This window comes from Stenella coeruleoalba (assembly GCF_951394435.1).
Source record: "Stenella coeruleoalba genome assembly, chromosome: 1".
NCBI lineage: Eukaryota > Metazoa > Chordata > Mammalia > Artiodactyla > Delphinidae > Stenella > Stenella coeruleoalba.
In genome coordinates, this window is record NC_137169.1 from 165273841 (window position 1) to 165296577 (window position 22737).

Here is a 22737-nt window from a genome sequence, read left to right on the forward strand (position 1 = left end):
TAAATCAACTTCTGGGCTAGAGTAAGTGAATGAGCGATACTGATTAATTCCAGGGCGCAAAGCCTATTTGCCATCTCAGACCTGTGCACCAGAGGGTCTCGTGGTTGATACCTCTTTCTTCCTAACTGTATTTTAGTGGACGGGGGTGGGGACAGTGAGGGGGAAGGAGGGGTGGAGGGAGGGAGGAAACTAGCTAGCTGGTAGGAAAAGAGGGAAGGCAATCTCCCAAGAACATTTAATTGGATGTCTAGCTCTACCAAGCCCTTCTCCTCACAAACTGAATCACAGTAAGAAGTTCTAGGTTAGGAGGGGAAAAGACCGGTTGTCACAGTCCTGAATCATCTTCCTCCAGGGACAGAACTTGCTCTGTGGTAATAGCTAGTCCAGTGGCTCTATGGGGCTCAGCATAGGGAATTTTAAACAATGGCTCTTAAAGAAGTAGTTAGGGGCATAGGCCTGATGCCACTCCCCTAGTGATTTTAATACGTCTCCTGCCCTAACCAGGTACAGACATTTCCCTCTCTCCATCCATGGCTATGCATTTTTGCCAAACATAGCAAGGCTCGTGCCATCGCCTCTGACCAGACTCGCTCTCCACCACCACCCTCTTCCCTCACACACGCCCGTCCATTTTATTTCTGCCAACTCAAATCCTACCCAGTGTTCCTGGCCCTGATCTAGTGCCATCTCTGTCTGATATCTATCCTTATCACTCCAGACAAGAGAGCCGTCGGAATGGGGTGAGATTAATCAAGGGAAAAGACACGTATTTAAAGGAAAAGAAGAATATCAGTGGAACCACTGATCTCGCAGTTTCCAAAATGGGAAACTCGACCCTATATTAAGGTGACATAACCTCACCTTAAATGACCAAAAAACTTCTCAGGAATCCACCCCATCTTATTCTTCAGTTGTCCTTCCCAAGTGCCTCTCCTATTATGTCTATTATTCTTCCACCTATGCGGCCACCCTCTGATCCAGCTGTCAGCATCTCAAACCGCCTCCTGCACTCTCTAGCCCATTCACCCCAAAACATCCCTGCCAGACTGGGGACTGTGACCTTCTTTCATCCTGCTGCTCCTCCCTCAAAAATGTCAGCACCTAAGACCCCTGTCCAGATTTTCCAGTGTCTCCATGATCTGCTTGCATCTCAGCCCTCCCACCTGATGTTCCGCACGAACCCAGGACCTTCCTAGTCCCTTCTGGTCTTTCGCACCTTTTTTCACATTACTCTTCCCACCTGAATGCCCGTCCATCCACAATCGCCACACCTTCTGAAGCCATAGACTTCAGATTCTCCAAGAGAGGGATAATTTCATATATTCTGCCTCTTGTCAAACTGTATATCAAATCATGTACTCCAATTTTTGGTTTAGAAGGTAATGCCTATATTTTTTGGTTTGCCTATATGTAAAACTACATATATTTTACATATTTGCCTAAATATATAGGAAATGCCTGTGTATTTTTAGTTTCGAAGGGTATGCCTCTTACCTATACATGTACAAACTACCCAACCCAATCAAATCCAAGCTATAGAAATCTTTTCTGTCCTCACTGATCTTTTCACTTCTCTGAATTCCTACAGGACATTCAGTCTGGGTCTCATACTGGATCACGCAGTAATGGACATTTTTGTCCCAGTTGTTTTATGGAGGTGATCAGATGTGAACTTGTACTACTTTCTAGTGAAAACAGATACTAGGTATCAACTGTGAGAACATTTAAAAGTTTCACACTTTCTTAGGAAAAGTTTGATTGTTGTGTAATCGTGGTAACCAGAACCAGTTTTAAACCCATTGGCTCAATCAATCACAACTCTCCTCAGGTAACACACTTTTACAAGCCAACCAATCAGTAACATTCCCTCACTTCTAAGGGTCATTTAACCATGAAGTGACTCAACCCCATAAATATATTTCAGAGTGCCAACCAATCAACAAATAAATATGCTTCTACAGATATCAGCCCACCTATGACCAGGAAAGTACACCAAACTCTGAACTTCCTGCTTTCCCAAAACCAAAAGATATACTTACCGGGTTCCTTGTGTTCAGACTCTATTTGTCCTTCAGATCTGCTGCCAGATAAGTCAGTCTCAACTATAGTCTGAATCTGATGAGTTTCACTGAGTTCTCACGGCTTCTAAAATTTCTAACCAAGTACGTCTTTGTATAAAATCATTAGATCTCAGTCGTTGTGTAAAGTAAATAGAAATTTTAGCTTACAGATGTACATTCTGGTAAATAATTATAGCTAGGCCTTTGTATATGGCCATTAGACATTTTGTCTGGGAGGTATACTATTGAGTAATTAGACATAGGTCTTGTATAAGTTCATTAGACTCTTTTATTGGAGGCATACCATTTGATAACTGCATTAGCCATTAAACTGCTAATCCCCTGCTGCTCACTTTGCTTTTGCTTTTGTTTATCTATATTGTAAAGTTTTATTTTATGTGTTTCTGTTTTGTACTGAAAAGCCTTATTTCTGATACACAGATAAAGAAGTGTTCCATATGGAATGGCCCAATAAGTCAACAATCCAATCCAAGCTGGTCCTAGGGGACAACAGTTGGAGCTCCATTAGATTGTGACCAATTCAGGAAAATGTAAATGATCAAACTTGGCTTTGGGTCTCCTTAAAACTTTGTTGAGAGCCGCTCTCTATCTATCTCACCAAGGTGTAAAAGAAGGTCACTTTTAGTCTGTATTCTGAGGCCAAAGATTGTCAGGTCATTGATTACATGGCCCCTTCCTAACTTTTGCATAGAAAGGGAACCCAAGATACCATTCACAGGCACACATTCTTACTAAGTAGCCTTTCTTGTCTATCTTGGGTTCTTCTAATCTGCAAACTCCTCTTGGAAGAACTCCTGCTTCCTGTTGCACTATAATCCCAGTTCTTGCACTTACTTCGATAAAGTGCAAAAACTGAGTTTAGAATAACGATCGTCAACATGGGGGAACTTTTGACATATCAAAATCAATAAATTAATTCATTTGAGGAACCCCCAAATAAATTAATACATTTAAGAGGAACCCCAGAAATCTAAAGAGTCAGTAGTTAGCTTCTTTGATTGGTATGCTGAGGTCTAAAAAACAAAATTCTAATTCCAACATGGTCTCCCGCAAAGACTCTAGTACCTTCTGAGGTCCACCCTAATTTCATTTCTCTCTCTTCCACTTACCTTTCTCCGACCTTCTATATGAAACACCCTTTTTTTCAGAGTTTTCTTTAGAAAAGATGCAATTACATTGTAAATCTGCTAAACCAGAAGGCATCCCTAAAGAAGTGAAATTTAAGCCCTGATCTGGAGCCATATTAAGAGTTAAAATTAAGGATCTTCCTAAATCTCAGGAAGCCAGGTAAAAAATTTTGACATAATTTAGGATTCTATTTGGTACTTATTCTTCTGGACTAGATCTTTACCAACTAGTTCAGTGAATTGTTAATCCTTCAGCTGGAGAAAAATATTTAAAAGCAACAGGGTTAGCAAGGAAAATTTTAAATAACTCAGCTGTGTAAAATGAAAAAAAAAGTGTTTTAAGGGGGGCAAGAAAAAAAAACAGAAAACACAGTACAAAAGACAATTCTAGGGCTTCCCTGGTGGTGCAGTGGTTGAGAGTCCGCCTGCCGATGCAGGGGACACGGGTTCGTGCCCCGGTCCGGGAAGATCCCACATGCCGCGGAGCGGCTGGGCCCGTGAGCCATGGCCGCTGAGCCTGCGCGTCCGGAGCCTGTGCTCCGCAACGGGAGAGGCCACAACAGTGAGAGGCCCACGTACCTCAAAAAAAAAAAAAAAAAAAGACAATTCTAGAAGCCTTTCTTTTAAAGATACAGTGGACAAAAATTCAAAATTATAAGTTAAAAATGAAAACAGACTTTGGGAAACTTTCAAAGAGCATTCTGGAGTAAACCCAGCAGTTGAAGTATTAACCCAGGACCTGGCAAGGAGCAGGTGTTCATTAAATATTTGTTGAATATAGAATAAGTAAATGGATGAAGAAAGTAAACTTTTTGATGACCTATTGTTATCCGTGCCTTTAGTCCAAAAGAATGGAAACCTCTGAATTGGGATGTGACCCTCCATCATTAGTTGGTGTGAATCAGGCTGGCATTACTGTCCCTACCTGTGGAGACCCTACCCCATGTGGATCCGTCTCCCCACTGCCGTCCACTCCACACTCCCGCTGATGTGATCACCGTAATGGTCTATAAGTCATCTCGATGATTCCTAAGCAGTTTATAACTAAGAAACGCGTAGACACGCAGCCTCACAGAGTACATTAGGTTGCTGGTCTCTCTGGGTGGGAAAGGAAAATCTGCCCAAACCCAGTTCTTGTTTTAATTATTTCCTTTGAGGCAAAGCCAGGAATCTGAGAGTGAGCGCTTGCTAAGGGTGGAACAGGGGTTCTGCCTGGTGTGCCTCTGGCATGTTCAGAGCTAGCAATAGTAATGGACAAGTCTCCAGGGCAACCAGGACCACTTCCAAGCATTCCCACCGTGGGCCGCGGCAGGGGCCCTCTATTCTTTGGGGAGCCCTGAACTGGGCTCATCTCCCAGTGCCTCCTGGCTGCAAGCTCAGTCCTAGCATGAGGGCTTTCTTCCTTGGCCCTTCCTTCACCTTCTTGTATCAGGTGGCAAACCAGCTGGTTCCAGTCCCGAATCAGATCTTCTGACTCCTCCCAGAAACCAACCACCTTCTGAGCAGGAAACCCTGCCCCTCCCCAAAGAGTGGGAAACCGCAGAGGAAGAGAGAGATGAAACAGAAGGGAAGGCAGAGGAGGAGGGAGAAAAGAAGCAAGAGAAAAAAGGAGATCAATAAAAAGAAGTCAAATCTGGTTGAAACCCCAAGGTAAGACTTTTTTAAATCACAATAATATGTAATAGCATCACCATTTGTGTCAGGGCCTAGTCCATCGTAGGTCCTCAAAAAACCGCTATTGAAATAATGCATCTATTTGGAATAAACCGGAGGGCTGGGCTGAAAGAGATTTCAATGTCAAATGCTGGTCAAAACAAGAAACAAAAAGAAATGCCCGATGAGCTTTGCATTCTTTTTTTTTTTTTTTTTTGGAGCTTTGCATTCTGTAGGAGGGAAGATGTGATAAAACACAGATGGAACCAGATGTCTGTTACTGGCACTGAGTACATTCTGATCATTTTGGGACAGAAAGTTAAGTTGAAACCAAAAATTGCAAAAATAGTTTCAAAAATGTCTGCATGTTCTTTTGAAATCATACAAAGATTGCAGGTCTTAAGCATTTTTATAAAGCGGCTTTAAAGTAATGACAGAGCACAAACACTATGCTGTATCTTGGGAACTGCTAAGAGTGCAGATATCTGCCTTTTGCATCCAATCATCAGCTAGTTTCATATTTTTAATATTGAGATCTAGAGCTTTGAAGAAGGCATGTTTTATCTCAAGGAGTCTTATTCAAAGGACCAAGGGAGGCCTGTAGTTGTCATTCAAAATTCTTCCTGTGCTGTTCATCTATTCCTTAATCCCAGCCCAGACTGCTGCTTAGGATACTGACATTCTGAGCCTTAGAAGGGTCTAATCAGATTTCAAAGCCCCTGGTTTCAGGTCCATTAGAGGAAACCTAACAGGAGCAAGAAATAGCATTCGCCACGCTCTACACCCCCATTTGCCCAAACGTTCCCTTGCCATCGATAGCTAGTACCATCCAGAAGGTTGCAGTTTACTGATCCAGTCACTTGGGGGAATTAAAATAGTTAAACTCACACTTTGGAAAATGCCTGTAGACCATGATGGTGTGCTTTCACAACACTTGGCTTTGAAGAGTCCTGCTCCCGCAACTTTTCCAACAGAACTTACCAATTCAAAGGGACACACTTGAAGTGTTTATTTTTCTTTTAGTGCCAGTATTTTCCTTCGGGTTTTCTGTGAGTGCATCACAGACGGAAGCTGAAAGGAAGGCGGGAGAGGTAAGGAGAGATGGAAGAATCTCACTTCTGCTTGCTTGCCAAAATTTGGAAGGAATTGCCTTTCCCTCTTATGTATGATATGAAAATAAAATCCAAAAATCCTAGCTCTTTCTTGATGCTGATTTCAGTACAGCTAAAAAGCTCCATGCATCCAATTTCTGAGCTGGAACAAATCTTAAAGGTAATCTAATTCCCCTTGTTTGCCAGGTGAGGGAATTGAAGCCAAGACAGGGGCAGGGTCTTGCCCAAGGCCACATATATGTCAGTGGAGGAAGGGAGACTGGAACTCAATTATCTGGGTCCCACCCAGGCGCCTTGCAAGAAACTTTATACAAAAGAGCCCCAGATACCCAAGGACACATAAACACGGCAACTCCTGATTAAATAAAATAAAATATTCAGTTAAAGATGCTCAACTAATCCTTACTTGGCAGAAATGGAAAATGGGAAAAGATTTTCCTAATAGTTAAGCTTTTCTAGATCTGTTTTGTAACTGTTAGGAAACTGGAGAGTAGAAGGATTCAAGACAGATTTGTCATGAAAGAGCCAGAATATTTTACATTCCTACCATTGATCCAGCATTTTACATATCTTACCTCTTTATATAATCGCATAGTATCCTCCTTTTACAAGTAATATTTTTTTAATTTGCTCAAATTCACAGAGAGAATAAGATATTATGATTTCTGCATCTTTCATTAGTAGGCCCAGCATCATGCCATGGACTAACGTGAATATTTACAGTTCAGTGACTGTTGCATTCTTACTCAGGCCATTCCCCAACATGGACCCCTGCTCCAGCCACTTCAAACTACTTGAGGTCGCTCTGAGGTATCAAGCTATTTCTAGACTCCTTACCTAAACACAAATAGCTCCCTCTGCTTGGTATGGCCTTCCCCCAATTTCTTCATCTCCATAACTTGTACTTATTTCTTCAAAACTTAGCCCCAGGGTCACCTCCTCCCTGAAGGCTTTCCCACTGCCCTGGGATGACTTGGCTGCCCTACTCTGTACTCCGTTAGCACCCTATGCACGTTAGTATTACACTACTGTGAGCTTTGACTTACTTCCCTACCCTCCTTATAGTTAACTAGAATCTCCTTGAAGGAAAGCATCAGATATCGATCAGCTTTTACAATACATTCCTGGCACCAGGCACAGTTTTGGACATTTATTAGTGCTCCATAAACATTTGGGGGAAATGGATGAATGAGCAAATGAAAGATTTCCCCTCCTTTTCTTCCACGTAAATGATTTAATAAAAAGTCTCACTCCCACACTCTTGAATTTTGGGTATCTTGGGAGGAATAGAAAACGGCACTACTGTAGGCTTCTTCTCCCTTCAAACCTGACAGCCTGCTCAAAAGCACTCTCTAGGGTTATACGTGCCAGTTGAACAAACATTCATTTCTGCTCCCTTACAAAATGCACTGATCACAGGACAGCAGAAGAATGTGCATGCTACAAATCACAAGGACAGAGGACCAGGATGGAGACAACAACAGATGAGAAATGTCAATACCCTTTCAGAAGATGGAAAGTGGATGGACGAGGGATAAGGGACTTAGCAAACTGGAGACTGCTGAAGCCCAACAGCCCATGGAGGCCAACAAGAAGCCACAGAGCCCAGGAGAGTCCCAGGGATCAGGCCACCAGAAACCTCAATTCAGAGGGAGAGATGGGAGCAAAAATAGGAAGAGATGCTCCAAATCCCCTTTCTTTCCCTCCAAGAAGAAGGAAAGTTTATTTTCTGGAGAAATCGGCCAAAGAGATGCCAGGCTCAGGGACATCAGGCACAGCAAAGGGTGGGCTTAGGCAGGGAGCTAGAAACAGAGGATTAGAGGAAGACGCCATCCTGAAAGATGAGACTCCTCAGCCCCTATGCTGACTCAGATCCCAGAACACGCACAGCCCTCTGCATTCTCCTTATTCCAGCCCACCCCAGGCAGAAGAATGAAGCATTCCTCCTTGTAGAAAGTATACAACTAAAGAAAAAATGATTACAGACACTGATATTTGGGGGTCCCTCAATGATACTGCCGACTTCCCTCTGGGTTATCCTGCAGTGCATTCCCATGGTTGACAAGCCCTGCCCTTACACACAAAGCTTCCAACAGCCAAGGAATTGACTCCAAAGATCACCAAGCATAAAATGAAAGCCCCTGACATTGCCGATGGAGACCCCAACGTAGGTAATCCAGGGAGCAGAAGAAATCATTAACAACAGCCCTGGCAACGTCAATATCCCCCCCAGAGATAAAGGAAGGCAGTGTATACATCAATGAAGATCAGGAAGTCAGTGTTTCTAAAAATAGTGGAGAACAGAAAGGAGCTTTTTAAAATAAAAATACAGCTAGAAATTTAAAAATTAAAAAGAAATACTGGAAGATAAAATTGACAAAATCTCCCAGAAAGTAGGACAGATAGGTTAAGAGATGAAAAATAGGACAAAAACAATAAGAAACTTACAGGATCCATTCAGGAGCTCTGACATCTTCTAATAAGAATTCCAGGGCTTCCCTGGTGGCGCAGTGGTTGAGAGTCCGCCTGCCGATGCAGGGGACACGGGTTCGTGCCCGGGTCTGGGAGGATCCCGCATGCCGCGGAGCGGCTGGGCCCGTGAGCCATGGACGCTGAGCCTGCGCGTCCGGAGCCTGTGCTCCGCAATGGGAGAGGCCACAGCAGTGAGAGGCCCGCGTACCGCAAAAAAAAAAACAAAAAAACAAGGATCAGGAGTCCAGACAGAAATTGAACTTCTCAGTATCAATACTGGAAGCTAGAAACCGAAAGGCAATGCAGCAATGTCTTCCAATTCCAGGAGAAGATAATCTCCAATCTTGAAATCCTTACCCAGCCAAACAATGAATCAGGGAGAGGGTAAAGTAAGGACAAGCAGGCAGGGCTGACACACTGGGCTGTATGTGGCCAGGGTCTGATGGACTAAAGCCCATGTAAAGATGTTCAATGTAAAATAGCACTCCTGCATCCAAGGTCTCAAAAAAAGTTCCCTACCATCATGAAGAAATAAACCAAGAAAAAGTCGGGGTTGCCAGGTGGATGGCAAAGGGAGGTCCCATCTACCAGCCTATCAGGCTCCTAGTCCAGATTGGAACAGGAAGAATGGGGCTCCCAGATGGATGTCTCCAAGGGAAAAAATAGAGAGCTTATCCGATTAATTTGACCATTTTATTTGAGTTGTATTGCCCTTACTGGAGGATTTGGAGAACATGACAACTGAGTAAGCAAACAAACAAAAATGAGGTAATTATTGACTCCCGGGTCGGGGGTGGGGAATAGAAGAAAAGAAATGCAATCATAGTACATTATATTGCTGAGCTGCAAAAAATCCGTCATAATAATATGAACACTGACTATTGATTTAATTAAAATTGTAATTTAATAGTGTTAGGAATCTAGAAGGAAGGGAATGAGTATCTGTGTGTGCTGTTAAAAAAAAAAAGGAAAAGTCCTAATATTCCGTAGTGGAAAATCAGTACACAATCCCTAAAACTGCAAAATCAAGAAATAGCAGTAAATGTTTTTAAATATGCAGTTAATTCCCAGAGGAAAGAAAGAAGATTTTAAAACGTGGTTGCCTCTGAATGGGACTAGGGCATGGGGAAGGGAGAAACAAGGATTGCTGTTATCATCATAAGCTTTTTGATATCATGTGACTTTGTAACGCCTCTCATGTATTATATTAATAAATACAAAAAAGAAAGAAAGAAAGAAAGAAAGGAAGGAAGGAAGGAAGGAAGAAAGAAAAAGGAAGGAAGGAAGGAAGAAAGAAAAAGGAAGGAAGGAAGGAAGGAGAGAAAGAAAGAAAGGAAAGAAAGAAAAAGAAAGGAGGGAGGGAAGAAGAAAGAAAGAAAAGAAGAAAGAGAGGAAATGGCTCAGTTATAACAACATTCATGGATTACATTCTACTTACCACTCAACATGTTGATGGCTGGAGCCATTAAATTCAGTCTCAAACAAGCTATATTTAAAGTATTTACCTAATTACCCAGAAGAGTTTCCCAGTCTGTCTACCTAAAGGTTACTTCAGAATCACCTGGGGAGCTGTGCAAAAAGACAGATTGCTGGGTCCCACCCTGGATGGTTCTGATTCAACAGGCCTTGGTGGGGCTTAAGGATCTGCCCTTAGTTCCCCCAGATTATTCAATTGCACAGCAAATTTTAGGAATCACTGGACTAAAGCAGAAATTGTGAGTGCGTGTAGGGAGGAGTGAGGGAGGGGGGATTATGTGATTTGTGTGTGTGTAACTGTTTCTGTGTATATGTCGGTGTATTGCGAGTCTGTCTTCCTCCCTCCTTCCCTCTTTCATCTTCTTTTATCTTAACCCATAAACCCCTGTGGACTGCTGAAAACAATACCAGAAACAAAGACCCCATCCCCAAGATTTTAAACCCCAGCAGTCTGTGCTTTCTCTCTCAGCCCTGGGGCTCCCTCTTCTGGCAGAAACCTGTTAAAACTCGTAGCATCCTAAACCTAGAAATTCTCCCTCCGTTCCTGTAAGGCCATTTTCCTGGGTGATTTCCAAGCCCTCAAACTTCGTGAACCTCCCATCAGACAGAAAAGGAAAAATTCAACCACCCTGGGAAAGACTTTCCTGCCTTACAGGTGTGAATGCACGAAGATCAGGAACGGCGCGGGATGAGGCAGGTATGAGAATAGAAGTTACCTACTGTGGCCAAATCCGAGGAAAAGGAGACCTTAAGGAGTTCAACTCCCCGCCTGCTTCCTCGCCCTCCTCCAAGAGAGATGGACACATGGGGAAGCCTTAGCCATCTGCCTCTCAAAAATCGAAGGAAGGACACACGCTAGGCTAAAAAGCTCACGGAATTTAGAAGCAGACCGCAGGAGTTCAACAGCCACCCTCACCTTCCTTCCTTGAGTCTCCTTTTCTGGAGCCACGTGCCAGATCGTCGGACCCTGTAAATCCAGCGATTCCGTCTATGGACGCTGTTGGATCTTTCCCATACGCTGAAAATCTGCTCAGCCCAGCACAGTGTCTGGCACAGAGAAAATGCTCCGAAACATTTGAATGAAACCTTAACTCACCGCTATCCTAAAAATCAGAACCCTCCTTCAGATCTGCGTGCCTCCCAAGCTCCTCGAATGTCCCCCTTCTCCACACTCACACGAAACATGTCCTTTCCTTCTATACATCACTCCTCAACCCTTAGCATCCTGGCTTTAGTGCCTTCACGACTCTGACAGGTCTCCAGCGATTCCCATTCCCAGACCCGATGTATTTTGGTCGCTTCTCATCCTCCTTGACCTCTCAGAAGCTGTGACCTCTCGCATCTCGTAGAGACCACCCTCCGCCCACCCCCACCCCTCCCCCAGGTTACCTGTTGCCTCAGGTCCTCCCGCTGCCTGTTCCTCCTTTGCTCCGCTCCACCAGTTCTCGTCTTCTGTGATATCCCACTGTGCCCTTCACCCTCTCCCTGGGGGTGTCATCTGTCTGCTTTTAACTTTAGCTTATATGATTTCATTCTCCCAGATCAATATCTCTAGCCTAGAGATTTCTCCTGACCTTCAAATACCTAGCAGACGTATTTATGTGTATGCATAAGAGTCTGTTTCCATTAAGCACTCAGAAAATGCTTTCTAGCACTTGCACCATGTGCAAGCACCGTGCTAAGCACGGGAGATACACTGGTGAGACAGATCAAGCCTCTGCCCTCTCAGACCTGTGTGTAATGGGAAAAACAGACAAATGAGCAACTGTGAGGACAAAGGGATGGGAGCTATGATAAGAGAAATACCCAGTGTTTGGTGATACGTTACATGTCCAAGGGAGGGCAGGAAGGGTGACTTCAATGGGTAGAACCTGAAGGATAAGAAGGAATGGGGGTAGAGTGGTGAGAGGTTCCTGGGAAAGTATTTCAAAGCTTACAAAGAGCTTGTTAAAGCTAAAATAACGTGTTTGGACTGTATTCTAAGAACAATAAGGAGTCATTGAAGAAGAACTGGGTGCACTGAAGCCCACAGGGCACTTCCACAGTGTTGGCAACAGTCAGGTCTTAAGGTGGTTGGTAGGCCAGCAAGGCTTTTGCCTTATTATCATGCCCCCTAAATTGTTCATGTCTTCACCTCTTGTTTTGTGCATATCAAATGTTTCACAAACTTTTTAAAAAATAAATCAATGGATTGGCGAAGGTGGGATAGGCAGAGAGAAGAGTGAGGATAGTCACAGCGAGGGTGAGGATGGAATGACATGGGTCTAGAGATATCCAGGAGGTAGAATTGCCTGGGCTTGGTAAGTCATGGGATGTGGGGAGATGGGGAAGCAGGAGTAAGGAAGGACTTCCAAGGTTCTGGAGCATTAACTGGATGGATGCTAAAGCCCTTGATTGAAATAAATCACAAAGTCATTGGAGAACAGTTTAGCAGTTTCTTTAAAAGTTAAATATAGATTTACCTCACAACCCAGCAAGACCACATAAAGACTTTCACACCAATGTTCATACAAGCACTATTTGTAATAGCCAAAGAGTGGGAAATTCTAAATGTCTGTGAATTAGTGAATGGATAAACAAAACGTAGTATATCCGTACAGCGGACTAGGATTTGGCCATAAAAAGGAACAAAGTACTGACACATGCTACAATGTGGATGAACCTCAAAAACAGGATAAGTCAAAGAAATCAGGCTCAGAAGATCACATGCTATGTGATTCCACTAAAATGAGAGACAGAAACTTAGATTATTGGTTGCCCAAGCCTGGGGATGGGGACTTGTCAATGGGTAAAGATGAACCTCTGGGGGGTGACGGAAATGTAAAATTGGATGGTGGTGATGGTTTCCCAACGTCGCAAATTTATTAAAAACCATTGAACTGTACACTTACCACGAGATACTTTTCTGGTATAAAAACAGTACTGGGCTTCCCTGGTGGCGCAGTGGTTGAGAGTCCGCCTGCCGATGCGGGGGACACGGGTTCGTGCCCTGGTCCGGGAAGATCCCACGTGCCGCGGAGCGGCTGGGCCCGTGAGCCATGGCCGCTGGGCCTGCGCGTCTGGAGCCTGTGCTCCGCAACGGGAGAGGCCACAACAGTGAGAGGCCCGCGTACCGCAAAAAAAATAAAAAAATAAAAAAACCAACAACAAGAAAAACGGTACTTCACAAAAGCTGTTAAAAAAGTAATCAGGGCAGTTTCAGCATGTTGAGTTTGAGGTGTTTAGAAGGCATTAAGAGGGAGAGGTGGAGTAAACAGGTGGTTATGCTGCCTGAAATTTAGGATATAATGCGGCACAGGAAATAGAGATTTTTAATACTCATCAACTGAAAGATAGCAATTGGAACCATGAGAATGAGAGAAATCGCCCAAAGATAGAAAGGAGGAAAGAGTGAGGACAGAATCTAAAGAACACCAAGGGGAAGTAGTCTGAGGAGTAAGAAGAAAGCCCAGAGGCTATATATGGACAGAATCCAAGGGAAGAAGATGCTTGGGAGCAGGGGAGAGAGGCAAGAGCAGAAAGGGCTCCTGAGACATCAGATAAGTAAACAGAACCAAAAAGCGGAAGACGTGGTAGGAAAATCTACCTGCGTGTGGGTTGGGGAGCCCAGGAACATCGCTCAGCAGAGCTCCAGAGCTGTAAGCCAGAGGACGAGGCCAGGCCCAGTGTGGCCCTGGGAGAGCGAAGTGTTGATGGAGGGAGGGGGGCTGGATTGATGAGCCCGAGGTGGGCAGGGGATCCTGAATTTTCAGCATAAGGCTGTGAGGGCTGCAAAAGGCCAGTGAACAGGCAGAGTGCTGGGAAGGGAGTAGGGTGCCGAGGCTTCACGTCTGGCCGTAAACGCCAGAACAACAGATTCCAGCAGTAAATGTGTATGGCCCTCAAGGATGCGGTTCTGCTTACTTCTCCCGGCTGATTTCGCCCCACGTAACCCCACCCCTTGAAATTCAGTGATCCTGCCACGTGGAATTGTTTGCAGTTTCCCAAACACCCCATTCTCTTCCTCACCTCCTTCTATTTTCTCACACAGCTTCCTCTGCATGGAATGTGCTACGGACCAACCCTCCTCTCTCTCCCACACACTCTGGAACCCTAGCAATGCTCCCTCCTACCCTTCCTCACTTGCCTGGAGTATTCCTGCTCCTGCTTCAATACGGATCAGGATTGACCTCTCCTCTGAAGCCTGCCCTACTTGCCCATCCCCCACTTTGAGAGAGCCATTTCCTTCTTTACTCCCCACCGTAGACTTCCATCACAGCACTGACAATACTTTACACGTTTCATTTATTGCCATGTCTAGTGCCTTCTAGGACTTGGAAGGCTTTTGTTCTTTCATAGGTCGTAGGATCTGATCGGTCGTACAACCTAAATAAATGAAGTCACTCAGCCAACATGCGGCATGTACCCTTTTCCTCCTTTGCTACTTATAGCCCTTTGGGAGCTGCCTGTGGCCGGGCAGCTGGATTCCACTGTGGGGAAGGTACACAAGGTGTTCTCACCTCTGCTATCACTAGCCATGGTCAAGGATGCTTTGTCCACACCTAAGGTACAGTTTCTCCCAGCGTTCCCAAAGTTCTGTGCCAATTCCAGGATTGCCAGAGAAAACTCAGGGCACCCAGTTAAATCTGAATTGCAGGTAAACAATGAATAATGTTTTAGTATTCGTATAATCCCGTGCAATAGTTGAGATTATATAAATCCTCAAAAAGCATTTGTGGTTTATCTGCAATTCAAATTTAACTGGGTGTCCTGTCTTTCTATTTGTTGAATGTGGCAACCCTACTTCGCCCCTAAGGGAAGTGGCCTCCCTCTAATGCTGTAGTCACTGGCACCCTAAGAATCCCACCTGGCAGAGGCTGCTATGCCAACCTGATGTGCTTCCTGAAAGCTGGGCTGAACAACCAAGAAAAAGCACTGGGTGGCCGAAGCCGTACGGTAGCTTTGCCGGAGTCAGTCCTCTCCTCCCCGCTGTGTGGGCCTCTCCCGTGGAGCCCTGGTGCTGCCCCTGTTTCACCAAACTTTCTGGGGAGTAACTTTACAGTTACTGTGCATGGCTACTCGGGGCTCCAGGGCAAGTTCACGTGCCATAGACCAGAGGAAAGTCTTGAAAAACTGCATGCAAGTACATATTTAGAATTGTCTCTGCCCTACCCACACTGAGGGGGCAGGGATCAGGCCAAACTCTGGGCCTCATTAGGGTACTTGCTCTTTCCCAGGAGGCTCTCGGCTCTCCCAGGCAAACACATTCCAGGTAGTCTGCCTCATCAGTCCCCCTGCCATGGACTACATGTGACTGGTAGGGACAGGATGGCAGACACAGGGCAGGTTATCCCATCATTTTCCTGCATCTGAGCTTCCATTAGTTGGAAAAAATGAGTAAATCTGTGCATTAGGAGTAGGGTCCTACAAAAGGGTTGACAAATAGAACTTCCCCTCTTGTTAGGTATACAGGGGAGGGAGAAGAAGGGGACGGGGTAGGGGAGGAAGGGAATCAATGTTATTAGACAAAATGACGTAAAATGATAGTTGTGTCGACAAAAAATGAATCAGTGGATCTAAGAAAGAAAAGGAAATTTTTATTTGAGTCAAATTTGAGGGTTACAACCCAGGAAAATCATCTCAGAAAGTTCTGAGAATCTTTCTGCCCGTTAGAAGTCAAGCCACAGTTATATAAGTTTTCTGAGACAGAGGGCTGTAATATTGACGTATAATGACGGATTATTGACAATTTACATAATCCACTTCTAAGCACCATGAAGGACTGTTATCTTTAAGGAACTGTCTTATTCGTGCTAGGAGAACATCGCTCTTACGGTTGAGCAGGTATTTCTGTCGATGGGGAAGGTTTGGGCCATGCATAATACAGACATACAATGCACAGTGGGAGGAGAAAGGAGGCCAAAGGGCAGCGAAGATTTTTTGTTTAAATTTTTCTTGTCTTGCCATAAAATGAATTTAATGAATTTCATTTTACAGCTGTTTCCATGGCTAGAAACAGATTTTGGCAGCCATGGCACAGACTGAGGAGTCCTTAAAACCATCGGACCAGAGGAACTGGATTGGGGTGGGGAACAGGGTGGGAGGATTGAGGAAAGGGGAGAATTTTATGCGTTCTAACATTATGCTAAGATCCTCTCCTGTCTCAACCTGTTGGTGCTACTTTCCCAGAGAAGGCAGAACCTCGGAACAGAGAGGGTTCACCCACCTTTTACTCCAAGGTCTGCCCACTGTTCCACTGGCAGGATTAGTTTTCACAAGGAAGAGACCACTTTCTTAACAAAGCTACCAAACAGCCCCCAGAAAGCCCTCCAGATGCTGCTGCTTCAGAAATGACAGGTGCTCCTTGCATGATCTACATTTTATGCCAAATGCACAGGAATTCCCCTGTGGCCTCCCCCCCTCACGTGTTTGCCACTTCCTGTGAGTCCTCCCAGATCTGGCCCATCCCTCCGAGGCCCTTTCCCATTCAACAACACCGCACATCTTCTCACCATCTCACTTTTCTTGACCCCATTTATTTAGGTGGGGCTGATCAAGTCGGAGAGAATTCCTGGCTGGGCTCAGCCATGTACCTCCAGCTGAGAGTGACCCATGCTACGTGGGTTTTTGAAAATGACCAGGTCATGTTGAGGGCATTTCACTGAAACCCTGCTCTAAAATGTAGGTGGTCAATGCCTTACAAAGGAGGAGCAGCGTGAAGGAATGAACAGCTCAGTTCGTTGCTATGGCAGTGAAAGAAACTTTACTTGATTGGTGAAAATTTGTCCAAACAAACGCTAGGTGAAGTGTTCATATTTCCTTTGTCTTTTTTTCTTTCTTTTTTTTTTTTTTTTCAATTTGTTGAGCACCGCCAGAAGAGGATTAGGGGGGCGGGGGTTGATCAGCTCTGGCCAGAATGCTAAATCTCAGTGACTTCCCTGGATTAAATCAGGCTCCGGAAAGACAGCCATTTTCTCATCGCTGCAGTGCCTCGGAAACACTAAAACAGCAAAAGTTCACTGAATGCCTATTTTGGAGCAAAGCTAGAAGGAGATGGAGAGAGGTAAAGATGAAAAAGACATAGTCCGTGTCCGAGTTGACAAGCTAATTAGAGAGCCAGGCATGTAACTCTAGACATACAGTGGATCCATGTGTATTACATAATGTGGTCCAAGTGTGGTTCCCCGGGTCCCTGAGACCCTCTTGGGAGTTTGAAAAGTCAAAACTGCTTTCATAATCATACTAAAACATTATTTGTCCTTTTTCCTTCTCCTTCTCTCATGAGTTTCCCCAGCCTACAGGATGTGTAATAACACAAAGCTTAATACGTGGATGCTCATGTATTCTTGAGCTAAAAGAAATTCTCAGTCAATTTCTAATACATCCATGTCAATAGGTAAAACCACATACGCAAAAATTCCTTGAGATCCTCAATGATTTTTAACATTGTTAAAGGGATCCTGAGACCAAAACTTCTGAGAGCCTCTAAGATTGAATGTCATCAACCATTACGCGGTGTCCTCATTCTCACTGATGCATTTTATTGATTAAAAATTATGTCATCAGGGACTTCCCTGGTGGTCCAGGGTTTAAGACTCCGCACTTCCACTGCAGGGGGCACCGATTCGGGTTCGATCCCTAGTCGGGGAACTAAGATCCCGCATGCCACGCAACCACAAAAAAAAAGATATAAAAATAATTATTTCATCAAAGTCCATGAAAATTATTTTCTTGGATGCTCTCTCTGTATCCCTATTTTCCAACATGATAGCTCTTTGGCCATCTAATTATTAATCTGTTTGCAGCGTTTTTTATGTGTCTGCATTTAAATGTGTCTTTGGGGGCAGCACAACATTGGACTTCATTTTTTTTTTTTTTTTTTTTTTGCGGTACGCGGCCTCTCACTGCTGCGGCCTCTCCCGTTGCGGAGCACAGGCTCCGGACGCGCAGGCTCAGTGGCCATGGCTCACGGGCCCAGCCGCTCCACGGCATGTGGGATCTTCCTGGACAGGGGCACGAACCCGCGTCCCCTGCATCGGCAGGCGGGCTCTCAACCACTGCGCCACCAAGGAAGCCCTGGACTTCATTTTTTAATTCAGCCAACAATAAGCAATAGTTGACTTGTTTGTTTTATGTTGTCACCTACAGTTCCTCCTGCTCGTTGCTATTTTTGCTTTCTTTAAATTTATATTTTCTGTAGTGCACTTTAAAATTCTTTTTTTGTGTGTGTCAGGCAATAAACTTCCCTAATCTGTTCATCTTTCTATCATTTTAGCATCATCAGATTTGAAAGTCATTTTTCATTGTTTCCTTTATTTTTGCTATTAATAGTATAGTATTAAGAAAATAAAACTTAAATTCCTTTTCCTGTAGAGATGAAAATGGAGTCTAGTGTGTAACATATCTTGGTGGCATAAAGTCCTTTATAAAACTATGCCTATAGGTCTTGTAGTTCTGACACTATGTAATGTAATTTTCCACTTGATTTTTAAACAACATGTTTCCTGGGCTTCCCTGGTGGCGCAGTGGTTGAGAGTCCGCCTGCCGATTCAGGGGACGAAGGTTCGTGCCCCAGTCTGGGAGAATCCCACGTGCCGCAGAGCGGCTGGGTCCGTGGGCCACGGCCGCTGAGCCTGCGCGTCCGGAGCCTGTGCTCCGCAGCGGGAGGGGCCACAGCAGTGAGAGGCCCACGTACCGCAAAAAAAAAAAAAAAAAAAAAAAAGTATTTAAAAAACATGTTTTCTATTTTGTCCTCCATGAACCTTGAGCTCTATGTAGCCCTCAACTGTTCTCAAATCTGCATTGTTTTCTGGACGTGAGCTTCACAGCTGTGGGCCTTTGTTGACAAATTATTTCATCTCCTCTGGGTCTTAACTTATTTTCCCTTGCTCTGAAGTGAAAATTCAGTGAGTGTTTCCAGATACTGTGCTTGGTGTCATAATTCAATTTCTCTTAATCTTGTGTGAATCCTCCAACCCCCGCCCTCAACCCACATTCCTCCTCCAAAGCACAGGTACCTATTCTTATTGCCATATTTAAATGATTTTCTTGGCTACGCTGGTAACTTGCAGAATTCTGGATTTGCTCTGTGATAGGGTAATGTGTATGGTTTGGTTAGTTGTTTTTAAGTTGAAAAACTTAACAATACTATATCTTAAATTCTTTCTTTGAAGATTGAGCCTTAATGAATTCTTGCTACAGACATACCAAGGTGGTTATTTCTATATTTCTGTGATAAATTCTAAATTAGTAGGGGTTTCTCCCCCCTGGTCCTTTTACTGTTACTAGATCAATTTTTAGCTGGATGTGGGCTTTTCAGGCTAGCTTTGCTTCAACGATGCTCATTCTTTTTTCTTCTACGTCAGGTCCCCTCTTCCTACCATCCTGTTCACGTTCTTGGTCCTCTGTCGCATTTATAAGACCTACTTTAACAGCTTAATGCCTTTTTTTCTTGGCACTCATTATTTCTTCTGTATTTGCTGCTAAATTAATAAGTGTACATTCCATTGCACTTGCCTGAGAGTCTTGACCCGGTCATGGGTTTCCCGCCATCTGGGTTCTGGCTGGCTTGCATTCCCCTTTGATGTTGTAATATTGTTCATTGAACTTAAGTGTGGGATTTATAGGGATTCTTTGCTTTTTTTTTTTCCTCCAAAATGTGCACTTTTTTTTTTTTTAACTAAGCTTATTTTTCTGTTTTGTGCTGTTATTTTTAATTGCTTCCGACTAGGAGGTGGGGCTGAGAATGAGACTTGCTTGACTTTGGCTCTCTTTGCTATTACTCACACTTCCCCAGAAGCCCTGTGCACACTTTCTCTCTGCCTTTGATATACCACTTTTGAAAGGCCGTTGATTCCTGGAGTAAACGACATTAAGAGGAAGACGGGCTCAGGGTAGGGATGCTCTGGAATCCGGTCCTGTACAATCATGAGCCTGGCCATCTGGAAGTCTCTTCTTGCTCAATGAAATGGAGTAAACATTGTCCATTATGAAATCCACCACACAGGCTGCCAGGGACGAATGGGATCCCACCCAAAGCCAATCGCTGCTCTGACAGGGAAATTGGCTAGGACTGCCTGAGACTAAACCAGCCTCCCCCATCCCTGATGTCACAATTCAGAGGCCGCTGCCTGCCTAGGAGGTTGTAGAACGCTCTGTAGGTTCTCTCTGTGTGTCCTCCAGGGCTCCTCAGGCCAGGTCCCTGTCTGATGGCTTTTATGAAGAAATATCTCCTCCCCATTCTGGGGATCTTCTTGGCCTACTACTACTATTCTGCGAAGGAGGAGTTCAGACCAGGTAAGTACCAATGTGTCTAATTTTGGAGGAATAGATTTAAAAACCCAGGGATGGCTAGAGTGTTTCTGAGGATAAAAAGGAGTTCTTGATCCCCAAAGTTGCTGGACAAGAGGGGACCCTGAGGTGAGACTGTGTTTCTATGTCTTCCAGCCACAGTCTGGGTAATAGGGGTGTAGGGAGGGGTAATCATCGCGTTAGAAGATTACCAAATAGTCCCTGTTTTATTTGGCACCTTTGATCAAAAGCAATTTCAGATCTCTTACCAAAAAAATAGGGCTATTCCAAAATTCACAACTTAGCCAGATAATTGGGCTCTGTGGAGAGATGGATAAGTGGCAAACAAGAAAGAATTCTGGAGTTGATGACTAAATAGAAGTGAGAGAAAATATCTGGAATCTCTCTGAGCACATGTGTTTTGATGACTCTTTGAATTTTATTTCAATTGAGCAACTGGATGAATCCAGAAATGTCTGGAACTCCAGTGTTTTAGCTGTTCTCTTTCCATAGGGGTATTCAGAAAAGGATAGCAGGAAGGCTTGGTTTTGAGCAACCAAAGCAAACTCCCATTTCAGAGAATGTTTACGGAAGAGTTGATCTGTTCCTTCATTGATTTATGCAATTTGAGATGAGTGGATCTGGGCTCATAACCTTTAGACACTGAGATAAGGCTGTCCACCTCTAAAGTGGGAGGAGGTATGTTGCTGACAGCTATGGTCCTTATTTTCTTTTGGGGTTTCCCAGAGATGCTTCGAGGAAAAAGAGTGATTGTCACAGGGGCCAGCAAGGGGATTGGAAGAGAGATGGCCTATCATCTGGCGAGAATGGGAGCCCATGTGGTAGTGACAGCAAGGTCAGAAGAAGCTCTAAAGAAGGTGAGGGTCCTGTGCCCACAGCCATAGGTACCCTCACGTGCCCAGATGTATTCCTATGTATGCTCACATATACATGCCAACACACAGAACTGGCACACTCAGACATAGATGCATACTCACACACACACACAGAGGGTTCAAACACCCAAACGAATATAAAAATATGCATTTAAGTATTCATTCTCATGCATACACATCTAGACACAAAGTTCTTGGGCTCTATCTCTATCTATGAGATAGGCATGCCTATTCACACACATTGACACATGGAGTCACAGACATACATATATGTGCTCAGATACCAACATTCCAGGACGTACTCAGGAATTCATACTCTGGTACCCATGCAGACACATGCTCTCTTATATACTCAGACTCAGAAACCCAAGGATACACAAATATTCACAAACTTAGGGCTACCCACACAGGAACTAGCATCCCTACCAATAATGTGTTCAGAAACATCTGTTTACAGAAACTCATGAGCACAGACTTAAACTCCAGCACAGTGATTTATCCATTTATACCCTATCTTATTCCAGACAGTATTTCAAACAGGAGACTAATATTGTGTCAGTTGCATTTAGCAACACACACACACACACACACACACACACACACACACACCCCTACCAAAACAGGGCTGTGAGCAACCTCTCATTTAAACGCCCATTATGTCAGAGACTGCCCCCCAAAAGTCTGCAGCCGAGATTGACGCCATGGCCGCTGTGCCTCTGCAGGTGGTATCCCACTGCCTGGAGCTCGGCGCATCCTCCGCGCACTACGTTGCTGGCACCATGGAGAACATGACCTTCGCAGAGCAATTTGTGGCCAAAGCTGGAAAACTCATGGGTGAGACAGCTTCTCCTCTCTCCTCTTCTGGACTTTGCCCTAGGGATCACCAGGGAGCTTTGGAGACGGGGAGGAGGGGGAGAAGGTATCAACCTCAGATGGTTTCTCTCAACACAGCCGTCTCTTACAGGGGGACTAGACATGCTCATTCTCAACCACATCACCAACACCAACAATCCTATGACTGTATTTATCGATGACATTGACCACGTGCGCAAAAGCATGGAGGTCAACTTCCTGAGTTATGTGGTCCTGAGCGGGGCCGCCATGCCCATGCTGAAGCAGAGCAACGGGAGCATTGTGGTTGTCTCCTCGATAGCCGGTGAGTGGGGCAGGGGCCAGTGTGGAAGGCAGGAGTGGCAGAAGTGCCGGGGATGGTATTGGGGGCTCTGCAGTGAACATGCATGTTATCAGTTTCCATCCCGAGAAGTAACACAATAGAAACTGGAAGCTGAAATGCTCACAGTGATATTAAACAGCTTGCCCAAATGCGTGGACAGGCAGATGTACGAATAAGAGCCTTGGGTATGGAAACTCACCGAGATGCGTGCACGCTGAGTAAAAGACACAGTGTTAGGAACAAGTGAGACCATGAAAATGAGGGCTTGTTCAGGGTGGATAGACTACAAGATTCCTGGAAGTAACAGAGGAAGAGCAGCAGTTCGGAGTGCTTCCCTGAACTCGCCTGGTGGTTTGTGATCAACAAATGGGAGTCCAAAGGGTCATCGAGAGGCTGCTGGAGGGACAGCCTGTCCTGAGTTTCAGGGCGAGACCTGGTCATCATAGATAAACAAGATTTTGCTTCTTCCATGACCAA

At 44.6% G+C, this 22737-nt stretch overlaps 1 protein-coding gene across 2 annotated transcripts in view; it reads left to right on the top strand.

Annotated features, from left to right (window-relative positions):
* The first annotated feature begins 4656 nt into the window (after positions 1-4656).
* Positions 4657-22737, top strand: part of HSD11B1 (hydroxysteroid 11-beta dehydrogenase 1) — a 44949-nt gene continuing 26868 nt past the window's right edge. Inside the window, exons 1-6 of one of the 2 annotated variants that reach the window (XM_079939606.1) lie at positions 4657-4858; positions 5885-5952; positions 20083-20196; positions 20938-21068; positions 21809-21920; positions 22051-22242. In XM_079939606.1, the coding sequence (XP_079795732.1) occupies positions 20109-20196; positions 20938-21068; positions 21809-21920; positions 22051-22242 (523 nt within the window). In that variant the 5' untranslated portion in view covers positions 4657-4858; positions 5885-5952; positions 20083-20108. The remainder of the gene's footprint in view (positions 4859-5884; positions 5953-20082; positions 20197-20937; positions 21069-21808; positions 21921-22050; positions 22243-22737) is intronic. The other variant, XM_079939607.1, reaches the window with a different exon arrangement.